Source organism: Nilaparvata lugens, chromosome 14, assembly GCF_014356525.2.
Source record: "Nilaparvata lugens isolate BPH chromosome 14, ASM1435652v1, whole genome shotgun sequence".
NCBI classification, from domain to species: Eukaryota; Metazoa; Arthropoda; class Insecta; order Hemiptera; family Delphacidae; genus Nilaparvata; species Nilaparvata lugens.
In genome coordinates, this window is record NC_052517.1 from 14,381,650 (window position 1) to 14,401,434 (window position 19,785).

A 19,785-nucleotide genomic window follows, 5' to 3' on the forward strand; every position below is an offset into this window, starting at 1 on the left:
TAGTTATTTGTGCCTTTCTTTCAGGTTGTTGAACTGATCAATATTGAACTAAATTTTTCCAATATGAACTTTAGTGAACCTTGTTTTTGGTAATAAAGAATTTATTCATGGACAAAGTAAGCACCTAAATTTTGTGTTGTCATAAAAGATCTGATAACTTGCTTCTTATCCATCCAAATTTTTTCAGTCTCTCGTAATGAAATTAATGCAAACGTATTTATACTCTGTGCAAATTGGCATGTGCTCTGAGGGATTAGGCCGACCCTCCTACTACTGACACATACATATAGACAGACGGTAGCTGATACAGGTTTATAGTAGGCCTAATGTAATATTAACTGTTCATTCTCGTTAAGAATAATAAATTATATTTTATTAAGCAAGAAATTATTTTTTAAAATAATTTCATCATGAATTTACCTAATTAAAATGAAATATTTTGTTAATTAATTATCGATTCTACATTGTTAAAAGACGATCTAGTAACAGAGCAAAGCGAGAAAGAGATAGCACTATCCGCTTTGTTGAATGATGGACAAGGATAGCAATACCATTGCTAATCAAACACTGCCATTTTTACGTGAACCTCACTGTAGTGACCGATACACTCCTAAAGACTAGGTTAGGTTACTCTCAATTAAACAAGTTAAGAATTAGGCAAAATATCTATAATTAGATTCATGTTATAAAGTCAGCACCTGATTAACATTGGTTTGTTTTCCTTGTCTGCCATTGGACAAAGCACATATCTTAAACCAAGAATTAATGAAAACAATATAAAAATCTTGAAGTACCCTTCATTTTTGAAAACTTTGAATAGTTCAACAACTATAGTGAGATCCACGTTATAATGGCTGTGGATAAAGATAGAAGAATAGCGATGCCAATTCTCTGCAAATGTGAGTGTTAACTGAAGCTGATAGTCCTAGTAGTTGTTTTTGGTGAAGCTATGTGACGCTGGTAGTCTCTCATACTGTAATAGACAGTGTATAGGGTGTCTATGTTGCAAATGTGAGTGTCAACTGAAGCCGATAGTCCTAGTAGTTGTTTTTGGTGAAGCTATGTGTCGCTGGTAGTCTCTCATACTGTGCCCTTCCTTCCCTTTTACACTCCCAACAACACACAAATAATAGACAGTGTATAGGGTGTCTATGTTGCAAATGTGAGTGTTAACTGAAGCTGATAGTACTAGTAGCTGTTTTTGGTGAAGCTATGTGACGCTGGTAGTCTCTCATACTGTGCCCTTCTTACACTCTTACACTCCCAACAACACACTAATAATAGACAGTGTATAGGGTGTCTATGTTGCAAATGTGAGTGTTAACTGAAGCCGATAGTCCTAGTAGTTGTTTTTGGTGAAGCTATGTGACGCTGGTAGTCTCTCATACTGTGCCCTTCTTACACTCTTACACTCCCAACAACACACTAATAATAGACAGTGTATAGGGTGTCTATGTTGCAAATGTGAGTGTTAACTGAAGCCGATAGTCCTAGTAGTTGTTTTTGGTGAAGCTATGTGACGCTGGTAGTCTCTCATACTGTGCCCTTCTTACACTCTTACACTCCCAACAACACACTATAATAGACAGTGTATAGGGTGTCTATGTTGCAAATGTGAGTGTTAACTGAAGCCGATAGACCTAGTAGTTGTTTTTGGTGAAGCTATGTGACGCTGGTAGTCTCTCATACTGTGCCCTTCTTACACTCTTACACTCCCAACAACACACTAATAATAGACAGTGTATAGGGTGTCTATGTTGCAAATGTGAGTGTTAACTAAAGCCAATAGTCCTAGTTGTTTTTGGTGAAGCTATGTGACGCTAGTAGTATCTCATACTGTGCTTTTCTCACACTCTCACTTATATTATTATGTTGATCAACGTAATTTATTTCTTTATAATATAATAAAGGAGAGAACTGGCTTATACACGTAGGGTGTAGGGAATTGACCCATCATCATGTCTCAACTACTCAACTGTTCAACTTGAGATTTAACGTATAGATTCTTAATTTCCGAGGATGGTTATAGGCCTACGTTCAATTCTTCAAGATTCCAGTACGACAAGTTTTAATTTTGTCAAGTTCTTAATTCGACCCTTGCGGAGCTCGGGTTACCTGCTAGTCTATAATCTAAAATATAAAAAAAGGATCGGTTTATACACGTAGGGGATAGGAAATTCACGAATGACGCATCATCACGTCTCAACTACTCAACTGATTAACTTGAGATTTTGTATTAGATTCTCAATTTACCGACGATGGTTATAGGCCTATTTTCAATCCTTTAAGATTTCATTACGTCAAGTTTTCAGTTTGTCCAGTTTTAATTGAACCATTGAGGAGCCCGGTTACCTGTTGTTACCTGTGCCCGAACGTAGTGAGGTCTAAGTTTTAAGTCTGTATGTAACGCAATTACGGCCAAACGCGTTGATAGAATTCGATGAGATTTGGCAGGAATACTCCTTTTTCAACTGCGCATCGATGTATACACAAGGTCTTTTCAAATTTTCCATTTCAAGGATAATATGAAAAGAAAAGGAATTCCTCCATACTCTGATATCATTATATATATATTATATATATATATATATATATATATATATATATATATATATATATATATTGTGATGAATCTTTCAAATAGATCTCATGAAAAGAGAGAAAAAATTGTGATTACCTTTTAAAATGAAAGAATTTGCTAAAGGAATAGTTAGCGACCGAGCGATAAAGCTTACTTATCTATAACTGTATATTTGATAAGAGTACCGTTCTGTACTGAATATTTTTCTAGGAAAATTATTCAATAAAATTATAATTATTTTGCAAATAAAGCACAAATTATTTATGAATCGCTCACCGATTTTGAGGTTACACTTGTTTACTATCGATCAGATGTTTTTAAAAACAGTTCGAACGCAGCTGACTGATTCAAAGCATTGTCAAATATCATACCGGTTCTCATGCAAGGTAAAATATCATTCCTAAAAATTATAAAACTATCAATAAAGGATCAAGAATTTCAAAATAAAAAATAAAATGTATGTATTATTGTTGAAATTATTTATTATTTAAGAAATTGTATTATGCGTCAGGTCTTACTGTAACTAAATAGGTCATAGCATGAAATTATATTATTGATAAAATGGCAGAAATTAATTATAATAATCTCAAACCTAATAAAAATTGTACAAGAATATTAATTTATTAATAATTTAATTCAACTGAACCACATGGTAATTAAATCTCTTTGGTAGGTCTAAACCAATCACAGTGCATAGAAATAGCACCAAGACGGTGATCGTTTGAAAGCACCACACGTTAATCTGTTATCAGACACCAACCCTGCCTTATCAGTTACACTAGCACATGTACATTGTATGAGAGAAACTATGTCTAGAAGATTAAGCAGTTTTAAGAATTACATAAATTAAATTATTATTGTAATTAAAGGAATTGTATTCTACTACTTGCCACTGACGTCATGTTTACGTCACAAGCGTTCTACCAATGGCAAATTTTTATGCAAATTATTACATTGAGATTATGAGAAGCAAGGTCTAGCCTAAAAGCTTAGAGAAAACAGCAGCACTTCCCTTTTGAAATCCTTACCGTGTAGATCTCTTTCATAGTTACCAAAGACCTATTTGTAAAATTTCTTGTTCGATTTTTAAATGTTCTATTTGTGAGCCGATATTTTTAGGCCAATTTATTTGTTATTTGTAAATTTCTGTTTTCGTCAATCGATAAATTTAAAAGCTTAAAGTAAACTATCCCTTAATTAATTCGGTGAAGGAGATATTTAAATTAAAATTCCCCACGTGCTGAAACCAAAGCCTGGATTGCCGCCGATCAAACGATTTTTGATCTAAAGAAGAAAACCACGACCGCCAAGGAAATTCACGTGAGTTATAAGTTTTAAAAGGGGCCCCAATCTACGCTTCGAAAATATTTCAGTGCAGAAAAACATAAATTTTTCTTCGTTAAGTTATTGGCCACGCCGACAAGCGCTTTAGCATTTAAGAGCCTAGAATTTATTCACATTTAATTTATAAGAATTTGTAGTTGATTAACTATCCTCCGCTGCCTGAACCACGACCCCGAACATTTTAAAAAAATATTTCTATAATTCATTTTTTCACTATTTTTTCAAACTGTTAAATTTTATCAATTGTAAAATTCTGTTGAATCACGCATGGTATCATGCAAGCACAAGAAAATTTTTAACTATTCTATCAATGCTAAATTATTATCAACCTGTGAATCAAATTCTGAATCTGCACTGTATGATTACATATTTTATTATAATATATTTCAGTTTTATTAATTCGCTTTCTGAGTTCGATTATTTCTTAAGCCTGTCAATCATTGTGTCTGATACGTTCTATATCATCAAGAACCGATCGAATACGATCATTGGAATAATTGAATCAAGCTGGATATTGGAACAGGTCTAAGTGGATGTAGCGAGTGGGGTCAGATCGAGATATTTATTCTTTGTCCTTACCTGCTCATATATCAGCTTTTATCTGTTACCTACCTCGAATTTGGAGCGAACTCATCAATTGTACAGCAGTGGCAGCCATAGATCATATAAATTCCTACAATAGAGCTTAAAACCCGACAAGACTCTGTTCTCGAAGTATATTCTGAACGATATTTGGTCCAAATACCGTATTTTAATCCTTCAGAACTTATTAGAGACGCAGTCCCGTAAATTATCTACATCGGGATTTTTGCTCGACCTGTATGATTTTGTATGCTCATTCTTCACAGGTAATAATTTTAAGGTATCCGTATTCAGTGTTTAGCGTCCGCTACACTACTTATAAAAATTTCATCACAATACAATTTGTCATTAGAAGAATCAAGGGTGAGCGAGCGTTTAGGCCTCCCGCGATTCCGACAATTGTATTGAGTCTTGTAGTGAGTCAATCAGTCTGGTGTTCACTCAGCGTCCTCACACGCCATTGCAAAATCTATAGCCACTACACCACTGACTCAGTGCAAGATTCACCTACATGTGTGAAGCCGTTAAAAAACGCACCACATGATTTGCCGGCCCAACGTGAGGCATTTAATACAGCATTACATCACCCTACGTGTGTTGTCCTATCCTTGGAGGTGAGAGTGACTCCCCCAGGAAGAGCTCCACATGATTTGGCGCCCAACAGTGATAGGCATTGAAGAGGTGGATAATCGACTGCGAGGATTATTTAGTTGCTCAGTATACTATAGCGCTGACAACGGGAAAATTTTTTTTTGAAAAATTCATGGTTGTGAATTTCTTCAATTTTAATATTAACTGTTCACTGTTATATAAAATGACAAGAAGTACCATACCCAATTTTTGAACGGAAAAGAAATTTATCGATTGATGAATTTTTAGAGAAAAAATCGAACTCAGAATTTTATTATCGTGTTATTCGAAAATTGGTCGTACTATAAGTCATAGGTATAAGAGATATCATAGGAAAGGTCATATTATTTGAAGAATATTAGGTCTATATTGAAACAATTTATAAATATTTACAGAAAAGAGGATTGAAGTTATTTACAGTTTTAAAAGTTTTTAAAAACATAAAGAGGGAAGTAAAATTAAATCACGGATATATTGCGGAATAATTTAGCAGAGTATCACTGCTTTTATATAAAATTTTGCAAAGAATACTAGCCCTATATATAGAATTGCGGCAAGAAATTTTAAGAGTAAAATATTTATAATAATAGTAATAATAAATTATAAGAGGCGTACCTGTATTACCGCATAAGTGTTCACTGTGTATCCTGTGTGTTCGTGTCATTTTTATGTTAATGATATTGCTAACTTGACTCATTTTATCGCTGAACACGTTGCTAAACCACTTTTTCTGTATTTCACTCACTACGAAGCTATAACAATTTCTATTGGATTTCTTATTAATTATTTTGTATATCACATCAACACTTTCACGTTTTTTATTCACTGCACACGTTCGTCGCGTTATTCTCTCACAAACCATGGCAGGAAACGACCAGGTCAATCCAAGTCTGTCAGACACCGAGGACATCTCACCCGACTGTTCGCCGCCATCCGCATCTGCCACCGCATCCGCCGATTTCCATCCCAATGTACTGGATGATTTATCTTCGACACAGGTGGAGGAGAGCTGCATCCTAGTGGAAGATCCGTCAGCAGCCCAAGAGCCGGAGGACGAAACATCGGGAGAGCATACGGACGACGACGCCCCAGAGACAGGAACTCCCATTTCTCGTACCGTTGCTCGGATGAAGAACCAGCGGATGACCGTTAGATGTACACCCGATCCCGCCATGGATATGGACACCCTCCTGAAAGCAATAACCAAGATGAATGAGAAAACAAATGAAGCAATAAACAACTTAAATAAAAAATGCGACCAAACAAAAGAAGAATTAAAGGAAGACAACAAACAAATAAAAGAAGCATCGAAGAAAACAAATGAAGCAATAAACAATCTGAGTAAGAAAACCCAACAGTGGAGGGAAGAAATCAGACAGGCAAGGGAAGCCGACAAACAAGCAAGAGAAGAATTAGAGAGGGAAATCCAACAGATGGAGAAGGCAAGTGAACAAGATTTTGAAAAATCAGAACAAAGGTTGAAGGAAGCAGCGGAAGAAAGCAAGATATTAGGACGGCAAATTGAGGAGAAGTGTCATGCAAAGGAAATCAATATTGGACCAGAGACTGAACCCACGCATGCGGAAGTAAACACACTCGAAGGAGAGGTCATAAAACAGACAAACGAACGTGACACATATATGGAAGACCAACCTACCGAGAGTGTCAAGACTGAAGTCGCGCCGCACCCCGCCGAACGCCGAGAGGGACTGGACGACATCACCAGCCAAGCCGAGGACATCATCCATGGCATAGAGGGACAGCCCGTACCACCGCGCGCCGGACACCAGGAATCCAAGGACGTTGCCCGCCGAGTGGAAGAGCAGCCCGGACCGCCGACCGCACGTATCTCCCATCCACCGAGGACAGCACCTGCAACACATCAAATCAGTATCCATCAAAAACAAACAGAAAACAACATCAGAACAATTAAAATCCGCATAAAATCAAGACCACACACAAGCAGCAAAACCAAAACAATTCAAGAAAGAAGAAGAATATCTAGAAGAACCTACAACCACCGCAGTCATGTCCGGTTAAAGTCAAGCCGACTGTACACCAGCATGCAGAAAAGGAAAATATTATCAACAAGAATCCACACACATCACCGGCATGTAAGGTTTAAGAATAGCAAACTGCATGTCACCGGCCGACCAAGAAGAAATGAATTTGTAGGAAATGATCTACACCACCGGCACATTCGTTTTAAGCCAAGTTTTAATAAAACGGATAGTTGCAAATTGGAATTGGACCTTGAATGACACCGAATCAAATTTAGATGGGGGCTTGAGGAAAGAATAATACTATAATTAACTGAAACTACGTTCGTGGATTATATCAATTATCAAAAACTTCATAATCACAGCCTACACATCGAATCACATCTTTGCATACTAGCATCTTTCTACTGCAGCCTAATCAACATAACCTAAACTTCGCCGCATCTCAGCTAATAAGGAAATATCAACAATCCACATTAAATGAAGAAATTATTATCAACTTTAATAACAGAAGAAAATAAAACTGCAAAATAACATTAAAAATTTACCAACCTGATCAAGCCATCAGTCTCGTGCTACAGTCATCACCGAAACAATCGCCTAGTATCATCTGCACAACTGAAAAATAGAAACAAGAATTATAGCATCCACGGAAAATAATTGTAAATTAGAAATAACATGAAATTAGTAGTGAATAGGAGGAAAGAAAATAAACAAAGTTTATTTGAAAAAATGTGTAAATCTAACCTTGAAATACAGAATCAATAGAAAAAATCTATTCAGAACCAAAGCCTGTTCGATAATTTTCCTCGTCACGCCAACCAATGTGTACGAAATCATAGAGTCAATGTTAATGGAATCAAAGCAATATCGTTAGTTAATTATTGTAACCTATTATTTAATGTGAAATTATAAGAAAAAACGCAAACAAAAATATATATTTATGTTAATTTGCACGAAATGCGCATGTTCTATGTTATATAAATGTATTGCTAAAAAAGCCAAAAAGAAAATGAAATTCTTACCTTTAAATGTGAAATTTATTACTGTTGCATCAAAAGATCATGAATTGTAATTCAAATTGATAAATGTAATCTTAAAGACTTAATATTTGTAACCAACATTGATAAAAATCAAGAAAGCCATTTCAAGTGTAACCCTGTTTGTACGCAACGTACTAAGCGCAAATAAGAAATTGCTCGAGTCAAACGGTAGACGATTGTCAAGTCACCGAAGTAAAATCACACTCTCACCCAATTTATGTAAAAGCCAAACCAAAGAGTCGAAACTTGTAATAACCATGAAAAAATGATGAAAATCTATATTTGTTGCAAATACTGTTCAAATCTTAAGAAGTAATATGTGAAATCTTGTATATTTGTTATAGTTATGGGTCTGCTCATAAGCCACCCGTGAATGGAAGTTGTGGAGTTGTTTTAATGAAGGATCCAAAGAGACCTCATTAATTATTGTATTTCGATTGTATCCAATGAAAGGAACAATCAATTATTTATTTTTTCGTAGCCAAAAGTGCACGATATATTGTTTTCAGTGTTAAGTGTTGAGTTTTCGTAGAAGTAAGGAGATGAAATAGTGTATTCATCACAATATCGGATTTTTCAAATAGTCATTGTTTCGACTCGTCTCCCAATTACCTATTTAAAATATCCTGGGGGCTTTTGTGTGATGAATCTTTCAAATAGATCTCATGAAAAGAGAGAAAAAATTGTGATTACCTTTTAAAATGAAAGAATTTGCTAAAGGAATAGTTAGCGACCGAGCGATAAAGCTTACTTATCTATAACTGTATATTTGATAAGAGTACCGTTCTGTACTGAATATTTTTCTAGGAAAATTATTCAATAAAATTATAATTATTTTGCAAATAAAGCACAAATTATTTATGAATCGCTCACCGATTTTGAGGTTACACTTGTTTACTATCGATCAGATGTTTTTAAAAACAGTTCGAACGCAGCTGACTGATTCAAAGCATTGTCAATATCATACCGGTTCTCATGCAAGGTAAAATATCATTCCTAAAAATTATAAAACTATCAATAAAGGATCAAGAATTTCAAAATAAAAAATAAAATGTATGTATTATTGTTGAAATTATTTATTATTTAAGAAATTGTATTATGCGTCAGGTCTTACTGTAACTAAATAGGTCATAGCATGAAATTATATTATTGATAAAATGGCAGAAATTAATTATAATAATCTCAAACCTAATAAAAATTGTACAAGAATATTAATTTATTAATAATTTAATTCAACTGAACCACATGGTAATTAAATCTCTTTGGTAGGTCTAAACCAATCACAGTGCATAGAAATAGCACCAAGACGGTGATCGTTTGAAAGCACCACACGTTAATCTGTTATCAGACACCAACCCTGCCTTATCAGTTACACTAGCACTGTACATTGTATGAGAGAAACTATGTCTAGAAGATTAAGCAGTTTTAAGAATTACATAAATTAAATTATTATTGTAATTAAAGGAATTGTATTCTACTACTTGCCACTGACGTCATGTTTACGTCACAAGCGTTCTACCAATGGCAAATTTTTATGCAATTATTACATTGAGATTATGAGAAGCAAGGTCTAGCCTAAAAGCTTAGAGAAAACAGCAGCACTTCCCTTTTGAAATCCTTACCGTGTAGATCTCTTTCATAGTTACCAAAGACCTATTTGTAAAATTTCTTGTTCGATTTTTAAATGTTCTATTTGTGAGCCGATATTTTAGGCCAATTTATTTGTTATTTGTAAATTTCTGTTTTCATCAATCGATAAATTTAAAAGCTTAAAGTAAACTATCCCTTAATTAATTCGGTGAAGGAGATATTTAAATTAAAATTCCCCACGTGCTGAAACCAAAGCCTGGATTGCCGCCGATCAAACGATTTTTGATCTAAAGAAGAAAACCACGACCGCCAAGGAAATTCACGTGAGTTATAAGTTTTAAAAGGGGCCCCAATCTACGCTTCGAAAATATTTCAGTGCAGAAAAACATAAATTTTTCTTCGTTAAGTTATTGGCCACGCCGACAAGCGCTTTAGCATTTAAGAGCCTAGAATTTATTCACATTTAATTTATAAGAATTTGTAGTTGATTAACTATCCTCCGCTGCCTGAACCACGACCCCGAACATTTTAAAAAATATTTCTATAATTCATTTTTTCACTATTTTTTCAAACTGTTAAATTTTATCAATTGTAAAATTCTGTTGAATCACGCATGGTATCATGCAAGCACAAGAAAATTTTTAACTATTCTATCAATGCTAAATTATTATCAACCTGTGAATCAAATTCTGAATCTGCACTGTATGATACATATTTTATTATAATATATTTCAGTTTTATTAATTCGCTTTCTGAGTTCGATTATTTCTTAAGCCTGTCAATTATTGTGTCTGATACGTTCTATATCATCAAGAACGATCGAATACGATCATTGGAATAATTGAATCAAGCTGGATATTGGAACAGGTCTAAGTGGATGTAGCGAGTGGGGTCAGATCGAGATATTTATTCTTTGTCCTTACCTGCTCATATATCAGCTTTTATCTGTTACCTACCTCGAATTTGGAGCGAACTCATCAATTGTACAGCAGTGGCAGCCATAGATCATATAAATTCCTACAATAGAGCTTAAAACCCGACAAGACTCTGTTCTCGAAGTATATTCTGAACGATATTTGGTCCAAATACCGTATTTTAATCCTTCAGAACTATTAGAGACGCAGTCCCGTAAATTATCTACATCGGGATTTTTGCTCGACCTGTATGATTTTGTATGCTCATTCTTCACAGGTAATAATTTTAAGGTATCCGTATTCAGTGTTTAGCGTCCGCTACACTACTTATAAAAATTTCATCACAATACAATTTGTCATTAGAAGAATCAAGGGTGAGCGAGCGTTTAGGCCTCCCGCGATTCCGACAATTGTATTGAGTCTTGTAGTGAGTCAATCAGTCTGGTGTTCACTCAGCGTCCTCACACGCCATTGCAAAATCTATAGCCACTACACCACTGACTCAGTGCAAGATTCACCCTACATGTGTGAAGCCGTTAAAAAACGCACCACATGATTTGCCGGCCCAACGTGAGGCATTTAAATACAGCATTACATCACCCTACGTGTGTTGTCCTATCCTTGGAGGTGAGAGTGACTCCCCCAGGAAGAGCTCCACAATATATATAATCTACTCTGAAGATAGGATTAGTCAGACTATAGAATTTTCCTCTTTAAGACTTTATAATGAGTTGTGTTTCTTCTGGCTCTAAATTTTGTCAAATTACGCAAAAATGTTTCAATTAACGGTGATTTGAGTGTGATATTTTTTTTTATTCTGTTTTTAACTGTCAAAATTTAACATTCTTAGTTTTCGTTGTTTTTTTAGTGAAAATGGACTAAATTTTAGAAAAGTGAAACCATAACCCTATTTCGGACATTTAAAGTGATATCTAAATTTGGGAGAGAAATAGTACAAGGAGTATCCTTAGTTTCTCTCTCCCAATAAGTGCTACTTAGTAGAAATTATAAATAAATTAATAAATAAATAAAATAAAAATCGAATTATTCACAATCAATTAGCTGACAAGTGGATTACACAGATGTTCTGGAGAAGCCTTGTCTATTCCTGGAAGGTCTAAGACCTTAAAGAGTTATGCATCTGCAAGGTTTTTGGTTTCAATATTTCGTTTTCAGTCATGATATTATTATGCGTGCTTATCAGTATCAATATTCTCACTTTTGAAAAAACTAATTTGATAGGTGATTGAAAAATATAATCAATGAACTGAATAATGCTGGAGAAATTATACTATTTTTGATTGTAAAAAATCTGGTGTGGCGCACTCACACAACTTTCCTTGACGTTATGAAAATTGATCACCTGACGCTAGTGTACACGCGCATCTCAAGTCTACTATTCAAAGATTTGTGCCAGCTGGTGACAGGACAATAACGCTGGAGACACACGAAGTCTGCTATCTCTTCATAGTGAATTATTTAATAGAATCAACAGTTGCCAACAGTTTGCATTTGAATAATCACATTTTCTCAAATTTCAAGCTTATTTACAACTAGCTGTCAGGCTCGCTTCGCTCGCCATATCCGTCTAGCCAGGGGGCTCCGCCCCCTGGACCCCCGACTGGATCGTCCAAGAATGAGATCAGCAGGCTCGCTTCGCTCGCCTGCATTTTTTCATTTTTATCATATTATATTAGGACAATCCAGTCGGGGGTCCAGACTAAACGTCTGGCTAAACAGATATGGCGAGCGAAGCGAGCCTGACGGCTAGTAATATAATATTCCCAGGATTGAAGTAGCAGTGCCCAATCATTTTTTCCGCGATAAATGCATTTAAATCTTCAACTTGGTGCCAACCTGACAAAATTATTAATTTAGTTGCCAGTTAACAACTGTTTCGAAGAGGTACTCTATCTAGATTATAGTTCTATAGTAACATATGATATGGACATTTCAATTCTAATTAAGAGATTGGGAGAAGAAGAATATACATGCTAAAAGACGAACTTTAAACCCTTAAAAACAACCCTTAGAGTTGAAATATGGCCAAAAGATTTCTTAGTGCGCCTCTAAAGGGCCAACTGAACATACCTACCAAATTTGAGCATTTTTGGTCCGGTAGATTTTAGTTATGCGAGTGAGTGAGTGAGTGAGTGAGTGAGTGAGTCAGTCAGTCAGTGAGTGAGTGCCATTTCGCTTTTATATATATATATATAGATTTTAGGTGAAAATGTTACTGGACATTAATTGAAGAGATTTTCATGCTCAATCTTTTCCACTTGGAAATTTTTTTAAAATTATATCTGAGACCTGATTTAGGAAAACTAAACCTGAAACTAAATTTTAGGATAACTAAAATCAAACTTTGCATAGATGGGGTGGAACTCCTGAAATTTTTACAGATATGGGACTTGTGGCAGTTGATAGTCCTTATCAATGACTATTATAGGTATGAATTTGATCAAAATCGTTGGAGCCATTTTCGAGAAAATCGCGAAAAACCCTGTTTTTGACAACATTTTCGTCATTCTAGCCGCCATCTTGAATTGCATTTGTTCGAAATTGTTCGTGTCGGATCCTTATAGTGTCATTCCGTTAATTGGGAGATGAGATATCGTGTACACAGACGCACATACACTCATACACACACACACACACACACACACACACACACACACACACACACACACACACACACACCACACACACACACACACATACTGGAACAAGGTAACAAACGGGGAGGTGAGAAATGAACATACATTGCGGGGAGGCTGATTTACACACATTTACACACATGTTGGAGACTTAATTTTTGTTTTAGAAAGTATATTAATATGTGTTCAATACAGTTGTAACTTTTTTTTTCTGTTAACTTGAAAAAAAAATTACGCATTAAACCTACAAAAAGGGGAGAAATGTGTGTACACTTTCACTGAACAAACCGAGGAGAAATGTGTGTACACTTCCACTGCACAAAGCGGGGAGAAATGGTTTGTACACTTCAAACCCACATTCCGGGGAGGAATTGTGTGTTTAGTTTAACTTACAAAGCGGGGACAAAACCGGTTCTTAACACAAGTTCTGGCTGCAACACTTATTTCGATATTTACTATTCTATTTGATCATAGGATACAATATCGTATGGGTCTTCGAAAGCCAGTTACATGCACGTCGATTTTTGTACGATTGTTTTTTGCCATCCTTATGAATTCGAATAAGTGCAACTTGTCAAACATCATCTGTTTGATCTAATAGAATTTTATAAGGACGGTAAAAAATCGATGTGTATGTAACTGGCTTTTACTAAACAGGCTTCACGAATTACAATACGATAATAGGATAGTTGATACAATACATGGTTTTAATTCAGATTCATTCATTGATAGAAATAAAAGGAGATTCCGGTGTCGATAGCATCGAAGTCGCCAGGCTGGTCTGGATCATTTATGAATTTCTCAGTATGCAGTATCCACTCAGCAGCTCTTATACAAACACAAACATTAGTTTCGTTTTACTTGGAATAGTAAGACATTATTTCATTATGTCCATTATTACAATAGATCAATTCAGATCCAGTTAGCTGTTAGAGTAATATAATGTAATTACATTCTATACTCACTGTTCAGATCAGCACAATGTTTATAGCCTACTGTATGCAGTGAGTATAGAATGTTACATTCTATACTCACTGACTGCATATTTATACTGTGTAATAGATTTTATTGATTGTTGCAAAGATTTTAAGTCAATGATTCAACAGGAAATCCATGGTAATATTCAACGATTTCAACCTAATGAATTAGATTGTTGTATGACAAAATTGAAATCCCGACAACGTAAATAATTCAGTGAAGTTAACTGTACAAGGTTACTTTTTCTCGTATTTTATTGAGTGATAATGGGAGATGATTTCTGATTCCATATTTGGATTCAACCTTTTGAAGTTTGAAACTTTCAAAGCTGGAATTTTTTTTTTAAACTAGAACTTTTAGGGCCGGTTTCCGAGCTCAGGATTTAGCTAAGTCCCAGACTCTAAACAGCAATAGTCAGAAAATTGGCTTTCCAAAAGGTCAGCTTTTATAATAGAAGTCTTAGTTTTTATTTTCTCATTTCTATAATTGGAAACGTTTTTCCTTGACGGAATTAGACATTCCTGAATAATTCAAAATAGCTGAAACTTTACACTATTTTCTCTTTATTTTATTTTGTGTTCAATTTTCTAGTTTTTCGAGATTTAATTCAAACGTGACTATGACAATGACTGCGACTACGCCCCGTCTTGGAAAACCAAATTTCTGACTCCAGCTGTTTAAAGTCTTGGACTCAGCTAAATCCCGAGCTCGGAAACCGGCCCCTAATGTTTTAAAATGTTCATGTTTGAACTTTTCAAGAGTGTTTAAAAGCTTCTAAAAACCTTTACCTGTGAGGCAGAAGTATTATTATCTTAGTAGGTACATTTTTACTAAACATAACTTTATGATAATGTAAAAGCTATATTAAAAACTGCTGTAACTCCCTTGTTTTTGGGTATTTTCGAAAATGGGACTTACGCTTTAAAAAATTTGGGGTCGCTGAATCCAAATCCGAATACTTTGAGAAAAGTAATGAGTCATACTCTGAGCAAACGCGTCTGAAATTTGAGATCCCCTTGTGAAAGCCTTCGAGCTGCGAAATATGAAATGATCTGAAATATGATCTTCAGGAGACGGGATTCTGCCGTGTGAAACTAGCCTAAGAAAAACACGACGGCCTTGTTCACTCCCCCCACCATGACTTCTCAGTAGCTTGACCCTAACATTTACATGATCCTAGAAAGTAGTCTACACCTATGTTCACAGAATAATTCAGAATAATGTATCCTATTTGAAAGAGTGGATGCATGCAAAAAAAAAACAACTTTCAAAGATCCATGTTCATCAAGCCTTCTGTTAACTGCAAGAGATATTCTGTATCTTTGTGAGTATCTTTGGGAGGCTCCTTTTCCTTTTATATTATCTTTGAAATGCAACATTTTGAAAAACTTCGTATATATGTCGACGCGCAATTTAAAAAGGAACATACCTGTTAAATTTCATGGAAATATATTGCCGTATATCGCTGTGAATGCGCAACATATAAACATAAAGAGAAATGCACAGCCGTCGACATGAATCTTAGACCTCACTTTGCTCGGTCAATTATATACAGTGATGTCGGAGTAATGAGGGATTCCTTCTCTTTTCATATTATCCTTAAAATGCAAAATTTGAAAAAAACCTTGTGTATTAATACATCGACGCGCAGTTGAAAAAGGAATATTTCTGCCACATCTCATAGAATTCTATCAACGCGTTACATACATACATACAGACAGACAGACAGACAAAAGAAAATCCGAGTTAAAACATAGACCTCACTACAATAACTAAATTATTATGATGTAAAACTTTTGTGGGCTATTATTAATTATGCTAGGCTATTTTTGAGACTTGAATGCCAAGCTGAAGATTTTATTACTTTAGATTACATCAAACACTCAATGGAATTATCGAATGTGCATCCATTCACTAAGAGATTGTAAGTGAGCGAAAAATCTAACAAAATAAAAAATAGCAAAGGATAACATAATATTAAACGAACATGACTAATTACAATAAAATATTGTGATGCGAAACTGTTGTAAATATTATTCACATAAAAATTAAAAATAATTTTACATCTGCGTAGATTCTGTGAAACTGTGACCGCTCTCTTCTCTCTAGCCACTTACTTTTAACTTTAGCTTTTATCTTCTCCATTACCCTCTCCCACGTTGCTTCCCACCCCCTCCTGAAATTTGCTGCTTGCCAGTTGTCCGCTGTTATCGGCAATTCAATATCAAACTCACTTAATATCCGTCTCCATTCAGAATACCAACCACACTTTTATCTTAAACAATGCCTTGCGATCAATGTTCGATATCGGTCGCCAGGTATCTCAAAAGAATTCAATACATATTTTATATGAACGCTCAAAGTATACAACCACAAAATTTCCTTTCCTGTCACTAAGTATACTATATAATTTGGCGTATTACACGGTAGTCCAAATATTTTCTTGACAAACAAACTCAGAAATTTTTCTAGTTCTTCTCTCTCCGCATATCCCCATACCTGCGCCGCATATGTTACAACTGCTTTACTTATCGAATCAAAAATTCCTCATTTCATTGACAGAGGTGCTTCATCATTCAAAATGAGTCTTCGCCATACACTATTAATCCCAAATCTGGCAGCTGTTATCTTACATTTAAAATGTGCGGTTAGGGCAAGTCTTGATGAAAAAACAACTCGCAGGTATCTGTACTCATTCACTGTTTCAATAACTTCATTTCCATAGTACCACTTCTCTCTTTCTCCCAATCGTCCTCCTCTTCTGAAAACTACAATCTTGGATTTAGCCATGTTCACTGTGAGATTCCACCTTATGCAATATCCCTTTAACTTATTTATCATTGACTGCAGATGTCGAGGATTCTCAGACAACAATACCACGTCATCAGAATATAACAGCGAATTTATCAGCCTCTGCCCAACATAATATACCTCCACCAATAACATCACTCAAATCATTCAAAAATAGTGTGAATAGCAACGGGGAGAATACGCATCCCTGTTTTAATCCATTTCTGGTTTCAAAGTATTCTGTTAAGTTACCCTCCACGCCATGCCATACAGGAGACTTCGTATTTCTATATAGACTCCTCAACATCGCAATAAATTTAGTCGACACTCCAATTCACTCAGTTTAAAAAATAAAGCCTCTCTGTCCACACTATCGTAGCCCAAAAAGAAACAGTACAACTTCTTTGTAGGTCTATTCAACGTTTTCATTACTATATTGAATAGAACAAAAATATTATCAGTAGCCGAATAAACTCTCCGAAAGCCACACTGATTCTCTTTAATAATCTTTTCTCTTTCCTCCCACAACTGCAACCTTCTCAGTAAAATAAATGAAAATACTTTAGCGACAGCATTTATAAAAGATATGGCTCTATAATTATTCACTTCATTAGTATCACCTTTTTTAAGCAATGGAAATATAATTGAACGTGGAAACCCTGTTGGTATCTGTCCACCTCTGACGATGGCATTGGAAAAAGTCAAAATAATCTCATTGTAATTTTTTGACGCATTCTTGTAAAACTCAGCAGGAACTCTGTTATCACCTGGAGCCTTATTGTTGCGCATTGTCTTGAAGGCACTTTCCAATTCATTCATATCTATGTCTTTGTCAAGAGTTTGATCTTCAACATTCCTCGCCGCATAATATGTGACTACCCCGCAAACTGATCCAAACACTCGTCTGAAGTGTTCAACCCAATCCTCAGCACTCACAGTTCCCGAAATCTTGAACTCTCTACACTTGAATTTCTTTATCAGAGCCCACAAATCACTGGAATCCTTGACTCTTCTGAATTGTTCTTTTATATCGCTGTAATACGCTTGCCTTTTACTCTTACATAGCAGTTTGTATTCCTTTACTACCTTCATATAATTTTCTCTCACCTGCTCCGAATTTGATTTTCTAAACACATTCAATAGGCTGAACACTCGCTTTCTCATAACCGCACACTCTTTGTCGAACCACTTTTCTCTCCATCCTTCTCTCTTTCTATCAGGTTGGGGCACATAATTTGCAGCTCTATATACAAGATTATTTAATACTTCATAAGTCTCCTCACTACTCTCGGGAAGACCATTTATTTCTCTACAAGCATTGGTGAGTTTAGATATATATTCATTTTTCCTCGCTTCCTTCCATTTCAACTTCGGTAAGAGTGGTAAAATTGTGCTCTCTCTTTCTAGAGTATCAACCGTGATTAGCGTAGCTTCAATTGGGAAATGATCAGATAAAAATTCTGGCACAATAGAAAATTTTCCAACTATTTGCGCTAATTCGACAGCCATGCAACATAGATCTATTACGGAAGACCCTCTGCCTATAAAAGTAAAGTCTCCCCACCTATTTCCACTTATCCTTCTATTCATAATGATGAAATTAAAAACCTCACAGAACTCCAATATTTTCTTACCTTTCATATTAATCACCTCATCCTTTGACTCTTGCTTATTACTCAGTGCATTTCCCAATTCTATTACATCTGTTAATTCCGACATGTCCTGTCCATTTCCTATTCTACCGTTAAAATCTCCAATTAAAATCATATTATTTCTATTATGCTCTTGCACTATCATAAACTCCCATAATGTATTGAATTCTCTCTCCCATTCCATGTCTCCTCCACCACTCAGGTAAATTGGAACTATATAATATTCATCCCGTTGTCCTGCATTCATGTGAATAACTTTCCTCTCAAGCGCATCGATTACCTTACAAAAACTCTCTATTCTTTTACTAATTTCTATTAACTTTCCTCCCTTTGCTCTACCTCAGTTTGATTCTCCAACTGCGAATTCCCAGTATAAATTGTAATCTGGAAAACAGTTTTCAAAATACAATTGCTTTCCTCTTTCAACAAACGTCTCCAATAGTACAAAAACATCATAATTACAAATAAAATTATATACTTGAACAATCTTACCACTTAATCCAGCCACATTGTACGCTACTATACTCAACTGTCCCTTCTCACACGGACTGACGGCGTTATCTCAGCGGTTGCGGTCTTCGTCCTCGCCGCCTCGCTCCTCCTCATCACACATGCTCCCGCTCACGGCCCGCATCACACTCTCATCGAACATGCTCCCGATCTTCTGCAGTCCATCCTCTCCCTCCGAGACCAGTCCATTCTCCTCATCCAGCGTGAAAACCCGACTATTCACGATTAAACGATCCACTTCAACCGATACTCTCCTCTCACTCCCGGAACTTGTTTCTTCAACTCGCCAAGCACCCGGAAAAGCTTTGATCGTCGTTTTCTTGTGTCGAAAGCAAAGTCTTTATGAATCACAAACTGTGTACCCTTCAGCTTCCTACTGTTTCTCGTGATGAAATGGATGTCCTGATCGTCCGGAAAATGCGCAATGATTGGCCCGTTATCTATTTTCTTGCCCAATGCATGTGCTCGATTAACCCAGGTACCTGCTCGTGCCCCCAAATGACTCACACAAAAG

General features: G+C 35.7%; 2 protein-coding genes across 3 annotated transcripts in view; one reads left to right on the forward strand and one right to left on the reverse strand.

Moving 5' to 3' along the window:
* LOC111059980 (mucin-5AC-like) overlaps nt 1-19,785 on the forward strand; it is a 44,855-nt gene that overhangs the window by 1,756 nt on the left and 23,314 nt on the right. The gene's annotated exons all lie outside the window — the stretch shown is intronic.
* On the reverse strand, nt 5,489-7,865 carry LOC120354198. Of its 2 annotated transcripts, none has more exons than XM_039440816.1 (2): nt 6,795-7,560; nt 5,489-6,327 (listed from the first exon to the last, which is right to left on the reverse strand). In XM_039440816.1, exons 1-2 carry the CDS (start codon nt 7,033-7,035, stop codon nt 6,287-6,289), a joined length of 282 nt encoding a protein of 93 aa, XP_039296750.1. In that variant the 5' UTR covers nt 7,036-7,560; the 3' UTR covers nt 5,489-6,286. The 2 variants fall into 2 exon arrangements, with proteins under 2 accessions (XP_039296750.1, XP_039296748.1); XM_039440814.1 differs by adding an exon at nt 7,690-7,865 and having other exon boundaries at nt 6,217-7,009.

Coding starts and splice junctions, on each gene's coding strand:
- LOC120354198 (XM_039440814.1), bottom strand. CDS start 6,993: ATGGGAGATACGTGCGGTCGGCGGTCCGGGCTGCTCTTCCACTCGGCG.